At 45.0% G+C, this 18,806-nt stretch overlaps 1 protein-coding gene across 1 annotated transcript in view; it reads right to left on the bottom strand.

Moving 5' to 3' along the window:
- CFAP61 (cilia and flagella associated protein 61) overlaps positions 1 to 18,806 on the bottom strand; it is a 255,401-nt gene that overhangs the window by 166,061 nt on the left and 70,534 nt on the right. The window contains 4 exon segments of the mRNA XM_047771596.1: positions 4,264 to 4,403; positions 7,996 to 8,035; positions 9,786 to 9,964; positions 14,505 to 14,579. Of these exon segments, the coding sequence (XP_047627552.1) occupies positions 4,264 to 4,403; positions 7,996 to 8,035; positions 9,786 to 9,964; positions 14,505 to 14,579 (434 nt within the window).

Raw genomic sequence — 18,806 nt, forward strand, 5'->3', positions numbered from 1 at the left:
TTCAAACCCTAGCCTAGGAGCTTCCATATGCTGCAAAAAAAAAAAACCCAACTCTAGACTCTGGTTGACAATGGTGAGTCCACATAGGGTCATCGACTGTAACCAATAGCGCAGCCCTGATGTGGGACATTAACGGTGGGAGAGCTTGGTGGGGGTCGGGGTGGGGTAAGTCAGAATCCTCCTCAATTTCTGCTCCACTGTGCTGTGAGCCTAAAACAGGCATAAAGCAAAAAGTAAGCCCCCATCTACACCCCAATGACCTGGTCCTGCTCTCCAGAGGCACATGAGGTTAATAAAATTCTGTGCATATTTCTAGAACGCCTATACAAGACAAAAACTAGATACGATGGTCCCCCAGGATCCCTTTCCCCTTCTTCCTTTTAATTAATCAACTGAGTCTTCGCTGGGTGCACACCTGACCCTCTAGCAACTTGTCCCCCAGCCTCCCTGGCATCTTGGCAGGGCCTACAGCCAACTCCCTGACCACAGACTATGAACAGAAGTGATGTAGCTTCTGAAAGAGGAAAGTCTTCTCCTTCCTTTCTCTTGGCACCCTCCCCCTGGGCTGAAACATGGCAATGGTGGTATCTTGAGCCAGCTCGTGGGACCAGGAGGAAGAGCCCACCCTGATGGGGGTCTGACACCTTCCTGCACCCTGGGTGCCTTTGAAGGCCTGGTGGTGCTCAGGAACCCTGCCCAGACTAGTGCTTTTCAATGTGTAAAATAAAAGACACCGATCAAAACGTTTTTAAAATGCATATTTTGATAATACCTGTGCCTCCTCATTAATGCATCAAGTAACAAGTTCTCTGGTTGAGAATAAATTTACTGAAGTTTCAAAGGAGGATGAGCATCTGTATTTTGAGATCTACAACAAGGGTAAGCTGACATGGAAATATCCATGATTTCTACAGGCTACAAAGTCACGGCTTCACTCACACTTCTGAGGCTTGCCGCCTCCATTCTCATGGAAGGACACACCAAATTTCAGAGGTTAGTAACAGAGAGATGTGGTTTTCTTCCCAACCATAGTTCCACGCCCCTGACCTCCATGCGGAGGGCAAGTAAGACCCTTGCTCTCTGAGATGGAGGAGCAATGAGAAAAGGAACCTGGGTCCCTGGACGACTTCCTGGAGGAAAAGCTACAATTCTCCTTAGAGCACCTGCTCTGTCTGGACCACTGTGTGAGGGAGGCGGGGCTTCCCTCTGGTTCGAGCCACTGTGTTTTGGGGTCTCTGTTACAATAGCTTTACATTGAAAACATAGTATGGAGAAGCACTATGTGAGCCAGCTGCCTCAGTTCCACTTCCAGCTCCCTACTTTCTGCTGTGCACTTTGGACTACTTAACCTCTCTGAGTCTTGGCTTCCTTCCCTGTGAAATGAGAATAATAAAAGTGGTCACTAGCTAATAAGATCACATGGAAAGTGATTAAGAAAGTGCTTGAAACACTATACACCTCCCCTAAATGTAAGCTATCATGACTTTTGTTTCTATTACTCTTATCATCTGACGTCTTGCCTTTCTCACCATCCTAGATATCATTCTATACAGGACAGACAGATCTGTTTTTATTTTTCCAAAACCTGCATAGTAAATCTGCCAAAATTCATTTAATCATTCCCCAACTATAAAGTGATCATTTAGAATATTTCTCCGGTTTCACTCAAAAGGCTAACATATCAATTCTAGAGAAAGCTCTCTGAAACTACTCCGCCAATCCCTCCGTGGTAAGATTTTGCAACAACTTTACTGATGCATTGTGTACATACAATAAACTATATCCATTTTAAATGTGCAGCTGAATGAGCTATAGAACTATTGTAAGAATAAAGCTGCATGTATAAGACAGGTTGAAAAAAGCTGCCTAATAGAAAGCGGAAGGTATTGACATTTTTCCTGTGATAGATAACACTGTTCACTTTCTATGGGTGGAGATGGTCCTGCCTGGAGACAGAAATGTAGGAAACAGCTCCATTGTCCATTTTTCCTGCAATGCCCCAGATTTGTGTCTGGCGGTGCACCCCTCCCCCACCCAGCCCCTGAGCCTAGGGACCAGATCCAGGTGATGCCAACCAGCAGCCTCTGGCCCAGTGACGGGTTCCAGGTTGGCACAGGACTGATGTGAGCCAATGAGATGCGAGACATGTGTGTTGGGGCTTCTGAAAAGAAGCACACTCACCACTCTTCCCATTGGACTTTAGCAGTAAAGGGTCTGCGGCTACCCCACCCACCCTATGACCACTGAGGAAGCACTGGCCTGAGAAGGCGTCACCTTGGAAGAGACAGATCCAACAGGATGATAAACCACACATGAAACCAGCACTGCCCGTGGATTCTTTCCTCTGCTCCATGACAGGGATACATTCTCCAGTTACTTAAGCCAATCTGATGAGTTTCGACCACTTGCCACATTCAAGGTTGGTGTAGAAAAATTCCAAAATGTAGGGGATATGAGGAAGGAAATGAAAAAAATCACCCATGAGGCCCCTTCTACCACACTGGGTGGACCACGGGCCACCTCCAGTGCCACAGCCGGGATTCCTGGAGGCAGCTTCACACAGAGGACTGAGTGGGGATGACACAGGTAAACTCCTGGGACCCTCCACACCTTTTGGGACATGGCCGAGCAGGATGGAGCAGACTGTGAGCCAGTGGGTCACAACAGACACTTGGCTGACACCTCACGGCATCCTGGCCCTGGGAAGACCCTTTTGAGATGCCTTTCTCAGGCAGAGGGCTGCTGGCCTCACTCTGCTCCCCCCCTCCCCCACACAGATTGGTCACTGGATGCGGGCTGCCCTTGGAGGTGACCTTGGGCAAAACCCTTCTCTTCTGTCCAGGGTAGTCTCTTTGGGAGGCACCCAGCTTCAAGCTCTTGGTGACCGCACATCCCGCAGGTGGGAAATGAGTTCTTCAGGTCTGAAAGAGGGGGTCTGGGGTGGGGGGCACACACTACACCTGTACCTCTCCTTTTAGGCTCTTTTATTCATATGTTCTTTCCTTCTTCAGAAATGTTAGTCATATTTAAATGCTGCTTTATATATTGATAGGGTTTTTTTTTAACCCTAACATTACCTTCAGAGCATTGTCCAATCATTAGATACTCTTTGAATAAATTGTAAAAACATAAGTACCATAAAGTATTTAGACATTCTCTTACTTTGGGGTATTTATAGTATTTCCGATGTTCTTTAATCCTCATACATACATTTTGGTTCGCATCCCTGCAACAAGTTTACTAGGATGGGTTTCTAGAAGTGGAATTCAAGAGTGAAAGGTTTTGAGCTACTTGAGCATTCTAGCTAAAGTGGCCTTTGAAATTTTTTATCAATTTACATTCTCACAGGAGCCACATTTTTTTTCCATTGGAATCCAATGTTTCCATAGTCATCGTCGTCTTCTTTTTTGCCTTTTGTCTTTTTGGGGCTGCACCCATAGCATATGGAGGTTCCCGGGCTAGGGGTCCAATCGGAGCTACAGCTGCTGGCCTACACCACAGCCACAGCAATGTGGGATCCAAGCCGTGTCTGCTACCTACACCACAGCTCCCGGCAACGCCGGATCCTTAACCCCCTGAGCGAGGCCAGGGATCAAACCTGTGTCCTCATGGCTGCTGGTCAGATTCCTTTCTGCTGAGCCATGATGGGGACTCCCTACACATAACTTTACACACATACACACATTAAATTCCTACTCTACTGCAGTCTGTGGTGAGATTCTTTCTGGCGTTACCTTGTTCTACCCATAGAAATGGTCAACACTGCATTGTTTTGATGACTGTGGAGTTGCATTATGCTTTAATATCTGACTGGACAAGTAACTTGTCACTCTGATTCTTTCTCTAAATGTATTGATTAAAGTCATTTGATCAAGCCCTCCACCAATAAGACAACTTAAAAAATAAATCATTCAATTAAAACTGTAGGGAGCCTGTTCCCTCCCCCACCCCACCCCCCTTTTTTTTTGGTCTTTTTGTCTTTCAGGGCTGCACCAGCAGCATATGAAGTTCCCAGACCAGGGGTTGAATTGAAGGTACAGCTTCCAGCCTATGCCACAGCCACAGCAACTTGGGATCCGAGCTGCATCTGTGACCTAAATCACAGCTCATGGCAACGTCAGATCCTTAACCCACTGAGAAAGGCCAGGGATCAAACCTGCCTCCTCATGGATGATAGTGGAGTTTGTTAATCACTGGGCCATGATGGGAACTCCTCCCCCACCATTCATGGACTGTCTTTTGGCCAAACGTGCGTCCACTTACTTGAGCAATCCAGCCCGATGGAAGACATAGAGATCCTGGTCCAGGGTGCAGTTGTTGAAGGGGACAATCTTCACGAAGTTCTGGACGAGGACAAACTCGGGGGTGAGATGCGGCAGAGAAATGATGCAGAAGTCCTTGTCCTGACATGATTGGAGACCGGAAATCACTCATAACTAAACATATTCCTGCCATAAGACCCTAAGGAACACCGGAGTGAAACATGTGGAGGAGAGGGTATTCAAGCTAAACATGCCGAGAATTTGTAATGATAACATTCAGGGGGATCAGCAACTGCAAGAATATGGAGAAAATATCTGCATGTTTGACTGAAACCTGAGTAAATGAATGATGTGAGCAGTGGACCCTCTCAGCACAGCTCTTTCAGAAGTAGATTTTTTCCCCCACTTCTCGTCTTTTTAGGGCTGCACCCACGGCATATGGAGGTTCCCAGGCTAAGGGTCCAACTGGAGCTGTAGCCGCAGGGCACAACCACAGCCATAGCACCTTCATATCCAAGCCGCGTCTGCGACCTACACCACAGCTCATGGCAACGCCAGATCCTTAACCCACTGAACAAGGCCAGGGATCGAACCCACATCCTCATGGATGCTAGTCAGGTTTGCTAACCGCTGAGCCGAGACAGGAACTCCTCAGAAGTAGATTTTTAGACTAAGGACTTTTACGAGGGCAAATTCACATGTATCCAAAAATGAATGAGGCAGCATGGCGTCATGGCAAAGGCCCTGGGTTTACAAGTGATGCTGGGCCAGCTGTGGTCGCCTCCCCTGGGAGGTAAGAGGGTGGTGCTCCAGGCCTTTTCTGCTCTAATATCCTGTAACTATGCATGAATGGACATCTGTGTATTTTACCAGGACATGATCCCATTTGGGTAAAGAGATCCAAGGGTGTGTTTAACCTGGGCAATGGGCTTGGTTAGCAGACACAGGAGGGTCTGTGTGTCTTGACCTTCTAGATCTGTGCCATCCAGTACGGTGGCCAGGCAGCCACATCTGACCACTGAGCACTTGGAACGTGGGCTAAAAATGGTGAACTGCATTTTTTATTTCATTTTAAAGTATTTAACTTTAAAAACTGACATTCAATTCAGTTATTGGAAAAGTTTACAAATCTACTCATTCAACCCTAAATTTTATGAAATCTTAATGCACATCAAGAATTCCTGATGACAATTTAGTGCTTGTACTGCAATGCAGTATAGTGTAAAATACACATTGGATTTTAAAAACCAAGAAAAAGGGGGAGTTCCCGTTGTGGCTCAGTGGGTTAAGAACCCAACTAGTATCCACGAGGATGCAAGTTCAACCCCTGGCCTTGCTCAGTGAGTTAAGGATCTGGTGTTGCCATAAGCTGTGGTATCGGATCCTGCGTTTTGCTGTGGCTGTGGCATAGGCCGGCAGCTGCAGCTTCATTTCAACCCCTAGCCTGGGAATGTCCATATGCCGTGGGTGGCCTTAAAAAGGAAAAAAAAAAAAAAACTGAGAAAAGGGATGTGAAAGATCTCATTAATAATTTTTCATACTGATTACATAGTGAAATGATTAAATTTTGGATCGATGGCATTAAATAAAATGGATAATTAAAATGATTACATTTCAAATGGATAAGCAGTGAGGTCCTACTGTATAGCATAGGGAACTATATATAATCTCTTGGGATAGACCATGATGAAAGATAATATAAGAAAAGGAATGAATATGTATGTATGACTGGGTCACTTTATTGTACAGCTGAAACTGGCACAACATTGTAAATCAATTATACCTTAATTAATTAAAAAACTGATTTCACCTATGTCTTCTTTTTTTAATGTGGCTGCTGGAACATTTAGAATTTGTTGTCTCTAGGACGGTGCTGCCTGGGACTGTCTGTGCTCCCCACCCCCACCTGATGCTCTGCCAGGTGCCTGCAGAAGCAGCCTGCTCTTCCCAGAGCTAATTTGTCCCTTTGGGGTCTCGCCTCCTCCTGAACCCGGTGAAGGCATTGCCTGCGCTGATCCAAAACCCGAGAGACACGTGCACAACCCAAAGAAGCGAATCACTCTGTGACCTTCTCGTCCTCCTTTCTAGCAAAATAACACAGCTCCTTCTGGGGAACTTGCAAGTCAAGCTGCCAAAATTCTCAAGCTGGAAATAAGGAGTGAGAGCCAGGTCTCAGGGGGCGGGAAGAGGGGGGGCTTCTTCATGGAGGGGGAGATCTTAATGAGTTGCTTCCACTTGGATGGAGAGGATTAAGGATGAAGTAATGAGGGTATTTTGTTCCTGACTCCCCATATCCCGAAATAATACAGAATGTAAAGGGGAACATGTCTCTCACTGTTTGAAAGCCAGCCTTGCTTTTGTAACCACACTGAAGGTCTGTCTCTATGTGGACTTCAAAATAGGAATGAATTAGAGGTCAACTATACTCCAATAAAATTTATTTTAAAAAACAGGAATGAATTAAACTTAGTGAATTTACTTTGGGGCATCTCTGAGGGAAGCTGGTTTTGCAAACCCTCCCTCGGGGTCATCTACTTGCTTTATGAGCCTCAGGATGCCTTAAAATTAATTCCAAAAAATTACGATGGAGAATATCATCACAAGGCTTAATGATCTTAACAAAATGAGGAAATACAATCTATGATTACAGAGCTTTCCGGCAACATAATTAAACCTTAGTTGTTTTTTAGCCTTGGTATAAAGAGCATCAAGGAAAAAATAAAACAATAGCTATTTTGCCTGTAATTAGCTAGCTGAAGAAGTGCAGTTGTAGCCCTAACGGATGAGCCAGCCATGGAAAAAGTCATAAACATCCAACTGAGGAACCTCAATTGTCTTCCCTCCAATAAAGTGAGGAGAGCTTGTTCACAATCTCTACCCCTTGACAACCATGAAGAAAAATGGAGGAGGCCGCTGGAGGCCCTAAGAATCTTGTCTGCACTTGGCTGGCTGCTTGGGGCCCTTCACCAACCAACCCTGGGGTGGAGGGTCAGGCCCTCCCACATGTCAGGCACCGTGTCAGGCAACACCAACCAGAAGGTCAACCGCAAGTTCCCACTTTCCTCCCTTCTGAAGCACAAGTGAATGAGTCAAAATTCTTTGAGCCAAAGTAATACAACATTCTGACTCACTTTAGTGTATAATTTCTGACATTTTCATGTACTACTAGCCTTCTATTAATGACTTGATTCTAATCAAACACTGGTGAAACAATCCCTAAAAGAAATTATATATTGCAAACAAACTACTAAAACAGCATTACTGAAAAACTATTGAAAAATGACAATATTTTCTACTTTTAGGAATTCATGTGGGATGGAATTCCCTTTGTGGCTCAGTGGTTAACAAACCCAACTAGGATCCATGAGGATTTGGATTCGATCCCTGGCCTTGCTCAATGGGTTAAGGATCTGGCGTTGCCATGAGCTATGGTGTACGTTGCAGACACAGTTTAGATCCCACATTGCTGTGACTGTGGTGTAGGCAGGCAGCTACAGCTCTGATTCAACCCCTAGCCTGGGAACTTCCATGTGCCACACATTCGGCCCTAAAAAGCAAAATAATAATAATACTAATAACAATCAATGACATGTCATTCAACCTCTTTTTTTTTTTAATAAGAACAGAAAAGTGGTTCCATCCTCATAGCAGATTGTTTAGACAATGAATATGGCATCTTACTTTTCTAGCTTATAAAACCAATTGTATTACTCAAAATTCAGCATGTACTTACAGGAAAAAGGCTGAACACGAAATTCATAAAGTCAAGTGACCTGGAAAGAAGAGAGGAAGAACTGTCACTGACCTGCAAGCCAAGCAGCGTCGGAGTACACTTAAAGAGGTCTGTGGCATGGAGTTCCCATCGCGGCTCAGCAGAAATGAATCTGACTAGCATTCATGAGGATGCAGATTCAATCCCTGGCCCTGCTCAGTGGGTTAGGGATCCGACGTTGCCGTGAGCTGTGGTGTAGGTCACAGACGCAGCTCAGATCCCAAGTTGCTGTGGCTGGGTGTAGGCCAGCGGCTATAGCTCCAAGTTGACCCCTAGCCTGGGAACCTCCATGTGCCTCCAGTGCGGCCCTAAAAATACAAAAGACTAAAGAGATCTGCGACTCTCGCCTGCTAGGCAGTGATCAACCAACCACTAGTCAGAATCTGTGTCCAGCTCAACAGTAATCAACTGCAGAAACAATAAAAAGTTCCCAATACCAGTAATAAAGTATTTTTCTAGAACCCAAGGTACTACGATAGTAGTAAGTCATCTCTACATGTTCAAAGAGCAGGATAGACATTCTGTGGACATGATTCCTCCCCTCCTTTTCAGAGGAACTCGGGGGGGGGGGGGTGGGGGGAGACGTGGGCATATTATAAGCTTTTCTGATCTTTTTTATATGCAAAAGATTTTCTGAGCCGCTGCAGATGTACATTCATAGGTGAACCACGGTGGGTCATCAAATTTCTGTTTGAAAAACCAAAAAGCACAGCAGTTCCCATCATGGCGCAGCGGAAATGAATCCAACTAGGAACCATGAGGTTTTGGATTCGATCCCTGGCCTCACTCACCGGGTTAAGGATCTTGCATTGCCATGAGCTGTGGTGTAGGTTGCAGATGTGGCTCGGACCTGGCATTGCTGTGGCTGTGGCGTAGGCCGGCAGCTGTAGCTTGGATTAGACTACTAGCCTGGGAACCTCCATATGCTGCGGGGGCAGCCCTAAAAAGCAAAAAAAAAAAAAAAGAAAGAAAATTGTAGGTCAAAAGGTTGGTGACCCAGTGTTTTAATCCTGCAGAGCCAGCCCCGATTCAGTGGGGAGCATGAAGCAAGGGACAAAGCTGTCATCAAGGCCTGGCCAGGTCCCAGCCAGGAGCTCAGTAATGAGCACACTGCCAGCCAGGCCCAATGAGGCTTCAGCTGGAGAGCTGGGCCCAAGCCAGGCTGCCCTCTTCACTAGATTTGGTGCAGAACCTGAGCCCACTGTCTGCTCTCTTGGTCCCCAGTGGGGACACTCCTCTGACAACAGGGCCAGCAGCCAGCGACCAGAGCTGGAAGGTAGAGAACCTCGGGCCATGACTGGGTATCTAAGTTCTGGACTGTGCCACACTGGGAACCAGCTCTACCACTGAATTATCCTCTGTTATGGGAGGCAATGACTCTATTTCACCAAAGCCAGTTTCAGTTGGTTTTTCCATCCCTTGCCACTAAAAGCCTCCAGACAAGCAGCAACCTCAACCCAAAGTCCCCCCAGAATGCAAACCCTAGAGAATGGGGAGTAGCACGTGGTTAAGGAAGGATGCTTTTCCAGTTCTGTAGGTCTTATCTCAATTTTATGGACCAGAATCTCTGGAAATGGGGCCCAGAAATCCATGGTTAAAAACAAAAACAAAAACAAAAACAAAACAACTCCCCAGATATGAGGATGGACAGCCAGGCTTGGAAACCACTGGCTCTGCAGTATTAAAACACTGGGTCACCAGCACCAAGAGAAGGTCTTACCACGGCAGACGAGCTGGGGACGCATACTTGCCTTGCCTCGTACTTCTCATCAATACAAAACAGCTGGATGCAGAAGGCAGCAGAGGCGCCCCTGTAGATGGGGCGGAAGCTGCTGGTCTCCTTGGACAGAGAGATGGATGCTGAACTCGTGTTGCTGACAGAGTAAGCCGTGAACTCTGCGCTGTAGTCTTGACTAAGCTGTTCTGTGTCCTACAGCAAGGAGAAAAGAGGAACTGAACAGGGAATCCTATTCATTCTCTGCAATGTAATGGGCTGGTGGCTGCATCGCCTGCAGGTTATACTCTTCCCACTTTCTACCTGAAACAAGCCATCCTGAGCCAGGCCCAGTTTTAAGGAGATGTTTGTAATGAGATATTCAAAATGTATAAGGATGGAAACAAGTTCTCACACGTAAGTTAGAAACCAGGAGTTCCTGTTGTGGCTCAGCAGGTTGAGAGCTAAACTAGTATCCATGAGTCTGTGGGTTCAATCCCTGGCCTCATTCAGTGGGTTAAGAATCCAGCGTTGCTGCAAGCTACAGTGTAGGTCACAGATGCAGCTTGGATCCTGCATTGTTGGGGCTGTGGCATAGGCCAGCAGCTGCAGCACCAATTCAACCCCTAGCAGGGGAACTACCATATGCCTTGGGTATGGCCCTAAAAAGAAAGAAAATGAATTGTTTCTGTTGGGCTTTGATACAGGATCCATCTTTTAACTGCATCCCCAGATAGAGGCTAGAGCACAATACTATTACATGCTTATTAATTCCATAAGCAAAACACCTCTGTCCCCAAAAGGGTTTTCCTTGTGATCTTGTGCTATAAGAAGTTGGGGGTTGTAGGACTATTCAGGTGGTTTGGTAGGGAGGTGGGGCCCCAGGAGCCAGTTGCCTGTAGCCATCCAGAAAGTTAGCCCTGAGTCCCTAGAGTATCATTTGGGGGGCATCTAAGAAGGTGTGAATAGTTCAGTTCCAGGGAAATTACTTACCCTGAGAAGGAGTTCTTTTAAATCAAAGTAATGTATTTGTATAGGAAAAATTAAAATATCAGCACTAAAAACATATAAAGAGGAGTTCTCTGGCGGCCTAGTGGTTAAGGATGAGGCATTGTCACTGCTGTGGTATGGGTTTGATCCCTGGCCTGGGAACTTCTGCATGCCATGAGCGAGGCAATAAATACATACATACATACATACTTATAAAGAAAATCAGGAGCCTCCTTTCCCCCACTGGCTAGCACTTCCAGCTTGTTCCTTTCTTTTGGTATTTGCCCCTAGATTTCTAAATCCGTTCTTATGCTGCTATGTCTTAATTCATCCATGAAATTCCCACTGGACTTTATCATGGTGGGTAGATGCGACACCCTTCCATGGCCCTCTTCCCTGCATATGATGCGCCCTCCCTCGCTAAAACTATAGCATAATTCAGGTTCAAATCAGTAAGTATTCCTATGATTATGAATATGTAAGTATTGTTGTTGCTCAGCAAAGTGAAATTCGACAATGTTCTCATTTGTCCCCATTTGCTTGCTTTCCTAATTTTTGTCTCATGCTTTGTCAGACTTGCCAGGAGTTTGTCAATATTATTTTCCAAGCCAGTAGGCATCACTCAACTCCACTTCTCTCCTCCTCCGACCCAGTTTCTTGTGCTCTCCACCTGCTGCAATGCTGCTTGCTTTTTTTGTTTTGTTTTGTTTTTTAGGGTCGAATGTGTGGCATGGCTAGAGTTTGAATCAGAGCTGCAGCTGCTGGCCTATGCCACAGCCACAGCAACTCAGGATCTGAGCCACATCTGTGATCTACACCACAGCTCAAGGCAACACGAGCTCCTTAACCCACTGAGTGAGGCCAGGGATCACACCCGAATCCTCATGGATACTAGTCAGGTTCATTACCACTGAGCCACAAGAGGAACTCCTGCAACCCTGTTTTCTTGTTTAGCTGCTTCTTTTTCTTTAGTTCCAGGTCTTGTCATTGTCATCTTTGTCCATGGTTCACGTCCTTTTATTTATGGAGCACAACTGGAGCTTCCTGAAACCAACATTGCTTAGCAGGTAGCAAAACTCAAGAGCTATTGGATAAGTGGGGCAATTTGTAGGGTGAACAGGCACAGATCTGGCATTTCATTGGGTGGCCAGGTCCTGGGACATTGTCTGGAGGCCTTTTCTTTGGGCCCGTCAGGTTTGAGGGTAATTAAGTTCTCAACCTCCTGCATGAGGGACTGTGATGGGTAGACAGTACCCACAAAGCTGTGCATGGCCTAATCCCCAGGACCTGGGAATGCTACTTACAGATGTCATTAAGTAGAGTGTGTGTGTGTATGTGTTTTAGGGCTGCATCCATGGCATGTGGAGGTCCCCAGGCTAGGGGTCAAATTGAAGCTGTAGCTGCTGATCTACTCCACAGCCACAGCAACTGGGGATCTGAGCTGCATCTTCGACCTACACCACAGCTCACATCAAGGCCGATCCTTATCCCACTGAGTGAGGCCAGGTATCGAACCCTTGTCCTCATGAATCCTAGTCAGGTTCGTTACTGCTGAGCCAAGATGGGAACTCCTAAAAGATTTTTTTTCTTTAAGGACCACATCCACAGCATATGGAAGTTCCCTAGGCCGGGGACTGAACTAGCGCCTCCTCAGCGACCAGAGCTGCCGCAGTCGGACCCTTAACCCACTGCACCACAGTGAGACCTCCTCATTAAGTGAGGATTTTGAGATCGGGAGATTATCTTGGATTCCCGGGTGGACCCAGTGTAATCAGGAATGTCCTTATAAGAGGGAGGCGGGAGGGTCTGAGTCCGAGAGAAACAGGAAGATGCTCTGCTACCAGCCTTGGAGATGGAGGAAGGGACCACGTGCCAAGGAAGGCAAGTGGCTTCTAGAAACTGGCAAAGGCAAGAAAAGGATTCTCCCCTACAGGCTGCAGAAGGAATAGGGCCCTGCCTGCACCTGCACCTGCACAGTAAGACCCGTTTGGGGTGTCTGACCTCCGGAACTGTAGGATAATAAATTCATGTTGTTTTAAGCCAGGAAGCCTGTGGTATCTTGTTACAGCAGCGATTAGAAAACTAACACAAAGACCTGGTGCCTGCACTTGGAGACCACAGCGGGAGGACAGGGCAGGTGTTCCTCCATTTGTAATGGCAAATTCCACTTATTTGTCTATTCTCTGTCTCTCCCCATCACCCAGCCTCACACCATGCAGAATGAACCTGGACTTGGAGCTGCTTTCATTCCGCCCCTCCAAAGAATAGTTATTTGGTCATTTCCGGGGGGGGGGGGGGTAGTTGACAAATTAAGTGCCATCGCAGGGAATCCAGTGTCCCCAACACTTCAGACTGTCGCACAGAGCCCTCATGGCAGCCTGGTCCTCGCCTGGCCTTCCACAGAAGCTACAGGTCATCGGCTCCTTCTGGGTACCTGTGAAGAATCACCTGATCAAGGGACCCACTGCCACCTTTCCCAGCTGCACTCATGAGCCCATGCAAACTCTTTCATCGACGTCCTTGCTTCTCAGCATCTTTAAACTACTTGTGTCCCAGTATCTCCTCGCCCAGGTGTGTCTGTGTAGATCTGTGTCCGTCTCATTCCCTTTCAGTCATTTCATATACATATATACACATTCTTTTTCTCATACTATCTTCCATCATGTTCTATCCCAAGAGACTGTATATAGTTCCTGTGACTGGGTCACTATACTATACAGCAGAAATTGATGCAACACTGTACATTAAAAGTACACTGTGGTCTAATGAAAATAAAATGAGTTTACGGAAGTTCCTAGGCTAGGGATCAAACACATGCCTCGGAAGTGACCCCAGCCTCCTTTGGATTCTTAACCGGCTGGTCTATAGTGGGTGTAGACTTTTTAAATGGCCAGAGTCCAGCGAGAAGAGGGTGTGATAACCTGGCTCTCTCTCAGCATCCTCCTATCTGGGATTAGCGTGCAGTGAATTTGTCTTCTGGCCTTGGTGGGGATGACTCAGCCTCCTGTCCCCTATTCCCCCTCAAGGGTCTCTAGGATTTCTTCAGCCAACACACAGAGCCAGTCATCCTACCAACAAGAAGCTCAGGGATTCCCAGGAGGCTCAGAACCATGCTTGTCACAGAAAATGAGGGTGTTGGATCATGCCAACCTCCCACTTAAAACCTTCCAGGCCTTCCTCTGCTCCTTATGAGAAGGTCAAAATCCTGAGTGGGGTCCGCAGAGCCCTGAGTCCTCAGGCTTCTAGCAGGAAACGGCACATCCTAATGGTGTGGACAAAGCAGGTTTAATGCACGTGGGAGGTGTGGGCAGGGGCAGGGAGGTGCCCCAAGGATGGAAACTGGCCTGTGTGTAACAGCAGGGAGAAGTCCTGGAACCGGAGATGTGTGGGGATGATGTGTAATTCGTGTAGGTGTGTACACGAACGTGAACATGCTCTGTGTAGAGCTAAGGAACACTCTTATGTTTGCTCCTCCAAAATGCTTTCTCCCTAGACAATGCGAAGAGGAGAAAACTTCTATGTACTGAAACGGTGGCAAATAATCGGTATGGAAAGTGTAACTTCTAGGACCAAGCTGTGCAGGAGACAGAGAATAAAGGGCCAATCACAGTGGAGTAAGGGTTCATTGGGAGGCTTTGAGAAGCAGGTCCCAAGGAAGGAGGCAGCTCTGAACTGATGGAGAGAGGCAGGGGCACAAAGAGACAGAGAGAGAGCTGTAAGCTGCATGGGGGTCGCCAGCCCCCTTGGTGGCCCCCAAAAGCCCTACCTCTGCTTCACTACTGCTTTCACTTTGGACTGGTGCTAAAGCGTCCTCCTTGGGGGCTTCTTCTGTGACCTTCCCCTGCAAACGGCAAAGGTGAGACGTGAGAATTAATCAACACCCACGAGGTGCAGAGCCTGGCCCTGCCGCTTAGATGGTGTGACATCTGTACAAAGGGACTCAGACCAGCACCTACCTCATAAGGTTGCCCTGAGGCTTAAATAAGGACAGGTGGATAGACAGATGCTCAGCATGTCCCAACTCTCTGTAGATGTCAGTGATTCCGCCATGATTTTTATGAGCCTTATGTAACTTGAAAGCTACACTAGGTTTTTTAAAAATTCTATTTCATTTTACTTTTATATTTTTTTATGGCCTCATCTATGGCACATGGAAGTTCCCAGACCGGGGATCAAACCTGTGCCTCCGAAGTGACCTGAGCCACTGCCATCGGATTCTCAACCCACTGCACCACAGTGGGAATGCCTGCACTAGGTTTTTTTAAAACTGCTTTATGGAGGTACAGTTGACATACAGTAAACCACATGACCTTTTGAAAAGTTTTGGCCTATGTAGGTACCCATAAAAATATCACCGCAATACAAGTAACTTACACATACATCGCCCCCCAGAGCTTCTGTGTTTCCACATGCCTCTCCCTCCCACTCAGAGCCACCCTGCCGACTATGGGCCAACAATGATCTGCTCTTTCACTAGAGATTGTATGCTGAGTCTGTTACTGGATCTTCTATTCTGTTCTGTTAATCTATTTGTTGACCTTGACATCATTACCACGCGTGTCTTGGTTACAAGAACCTTATAATTAATCTTGAAAACAGTAGCACTGGTCCTACAACCTTGTTCCTTTTTCTAAGTGGTTTTGACTGAGCTAGGTCCTTTCCATTTCCACATAAATTCTGAAATTGATTTTCCAATTTCTGTAAAAATTCTTCCTGAAAATATTCTTGTTCTTCTTAGGGCTGCAACCGTGGCATATGGAAGCTCCCGGGCTAGGGGTTGAATCAGAGCTGCAGCTGCTGGCCTATGCCACAGCCATACCAATGCCAGAACTGAGCCACATCTGTAACCTACACCACAGCTCATGGCAATGCCAGATCCTTAACCCACTGAGCAGGGCCAGAGATCAAACAGGAATCCTCATGGATACTAGTCAGCTTCTTAACCTGCTGAGCCACAATGGGAACTCCCCTTCCTGTTGAAATTTTGACTGGGATTTCATTGATCAATTAACATCTTGACAATATCAAGTCCTCAAAACTATGCACAAGGGATATCTCTCCATTTATTTAGATTTTATTTCATTTCTAGTTTACATTATGCAGGTTTTAAATATCTTTTGTCAGATTTAAGTATTTTGTGTATTTGTATTATTCCAAATGGTATTTATTTCAATTTCTGATTGTTCACTGCTATTATATGGAGATAAAATTACAGTGCATATTTAGTTTGTATATACTTAGAAATTTACTAAATTATTTATTATTTCTAGTAGCTGTTTTACAGATCCTAGATGACTATGCTACCTGTGAGTAAAGACAATTTAAATTCCTTCTTTCCAATCTGGACATCTTTTAATTCTTTTCTTGTCTTCTTGCCACTGGCTTGAACCTCCAGACTAATTCTGAATAGAAGTGGTGAGAACAGACATTCTTGTCTTATTTCTGACCTTGGTGGAAAAGCAGTCAGTCTTTTACCATTAAGGATGATGCTAGCTATAGTTTTGTTTTTTTTCGTTTTTTGGTTTTTTTTTTTTTCAAAAATAACCTCTATCAAGTTGAAGAAGTTCTCTTATATTCTTAATTTTCTGAGAATTTTTATGAGGAATGAATGCGATTTTTCAAGTGCCTTTCCTGCATTTAAAAGATAAACATATAGGTATCCTTTTTTTATAATGTTAATATAGTGATTTACATTGATTGATTTTCTTATGTTAAACCAATCCTGCATTCCCAGAATAAACCCTGCTTGGTCATGATGTAGCTATCCTCTTTTTTATACATTGATTTGATTTATTAAAACTTTTATTAGAATTTTTCCATCAATGTCCATGAGAGCTATTGATCTATAGCTTTACTTACCTATAAATGTCTTTTGTTGGGAAAGAATGTACATCAGATAACTTGAATCCTTTTAAATGTATTGAGACTTATTTTGTAGCTTGGAATATAATCTACCTTAGTAAATATTCCATGTGCCTTTGGGAAGAAGGAACACTGTGCTGTTGGGTAGAGTGTTCTATTAAGCACCAATTAGGTAAAATTGGTCAATAGCATTTTAAAAATCTTCAACATTCTCACTGATTTTCTATCTACTTGTTCTATCAATGATTAAGGGAGGAGTACTGAAATTTCTAAATATAGTTCCAGTTCCTTATAGATGTGACTCCACCATCTTCTTGTTCACATTGTTTCCAACAAGAAATCCGCTGCTATCCTCACCTTTGTTCCTCTGTTCCCAACATGTCTTTTTTCTCCCTCTGGCTTCTTTTAAGATTTTCTTTTTATCACCGGTTTTCCACCATTTGATTATGATGTGCTTTGGTGTAGTCGTCATGTTGCTTGTGCTTGCTATTGGTTGAGCTTGTATCTGTGGGTTTATTGCTTTCATTAAGATTGGGAATTTTTTAAGTCAATATTTCTTCAATTTTTTTCTTCTTTCCAACCTCTTTCTCCTCTTCTTTATGGACTCCAATTACACACATAATAGGTAAAGTTATCCCACAGCTCGCTGATACATTGATTTTTTTTTTAATTCTCATTTCTGTTTCCTTAATCTCTTTCTGCAATGTCTAATCTGAAGTTAATCCTTGCAGTATATTTTTCATCTCATTCATCTCATGCATTGAGGATTTTATCTCTAGAAGTTTCATTTGGGGTGTTTTTATAGGCATATCTCAGATATATTGCAGGTTCATTTCCAGACCACTGCAATAAAGCAAATATTGCAGTAAAGCAAGTCATATGACTTTTTGGTTTCCCAGTACACATAAAAGTTATATTTACACTATATTCTAGTATATTAAGTGTGCAATAGCATTATGTTTTTTTAAAAACAATGTACATACCTTAATTTAAAAATACTTTACTGCTAAAAAAAATGCTAACCATCATCTGACAATGCAGGGCTGCCATAAACCTTCAATTTGTAACAAATGCAATATCTGTGAAACATAATAAAGTGAAGTGCAATAAAACCAGGTATGCCTATATATCTTCCATGTCTCCCCTTAACCTTTGGAATTTACATAGTTATAATAACTGTTTTAATGTTTTTGTGTGCTAATTCTAACATATGCTTCAGATCGGGGTTGCTTTCAATTATTGAGTTATCTCCACCTCATGCGTCACACATTTCCTGAATTTTTTTTTTTTTTTTTATCTTTTTAGGGCTGCACCTGAGGCATATGGAAGTTCCTGGGCTAGGGGTCGAATCAGAGCTGTAGCTGCCAGCCTACGTCACAGCAACAAGGAATCCAAGCCACGTCTGCGACATATAGTCACAGCTCACAGCAATGCCAGATCCTTAACTCAGCAATCAAGGCCAGGGATCAAATCCACATCCTCATGGGTCCTAGTTGTGTTCATGAACCACTGAGACTTCCTGGTTATTTTTTATTGGATCCCAAACATTGTGGGCACTGAATGACTTTGTATTCCTACAAATACTCTCAAACTTTGTTCTGGGACTCAGATTACTTGGAAGCAGTTTGATCCTTTTGGTTCTTACTCTAAAGATTTGCTAGACAGGACTGAGGCAGTGCTGTCTCTGGGGTTGATTTTTTTTTTTTGCTACTGGTGCAAGATCCTTCTGCGCATTTTCCCAACACCTTGTGAGTCACAAGATTCCCCAGTCTGGCTGATGGAACAGGCACTACTCCCAGCCTTGTGTGAGCACTGGGCACTGTTCACACTAATGGTTTGGGGAGGTGCTTTCCTCAGCCAGAGGTTTCCCCTCTGGTCTCAGTGGTTCCTCCCCTCGCATAGCTGATCAGTGCGCAGCTGAACACTCAAGAGTGGCCCTCTATTGGTGTCCACCATCCCTCTACACAGCTCTCGCCACTCTGGTCTTTGTCCTACAAACCTTATTGGCTTCAGTCTCCATGGGACTCGCCACTGAGCTCCCATGGTTCTTCCTGCCCTGTGCAGCTGCCAGGAGCTCTCTCAAAGCAGGAGGCTAAGGAGGGTTGGAAAGCTGTCTAGCTTGTTTCCCACCCCCCAGGCATCACTCTCCTTTGTTATCTGAGGAGCAGCGCAATATAAACTTGTTTCATATATTTGGCCATTTTAT

Source organism: Phacochoerus africanus, chromosome 3 (genome assembly GCF_016906955.1).
Source record: "Phacochoerus africanus isolate WHEZ1 chromosome 3, ROS_Pafr_v1, whole genome shotgun sequence".
NCBI classification, from domain to species: Eukaryota; Metazoa; Chordata; class Mammalia; order Artiodactyla; family Suidae; genus Phacochoerus; species Phacochoerus africanus.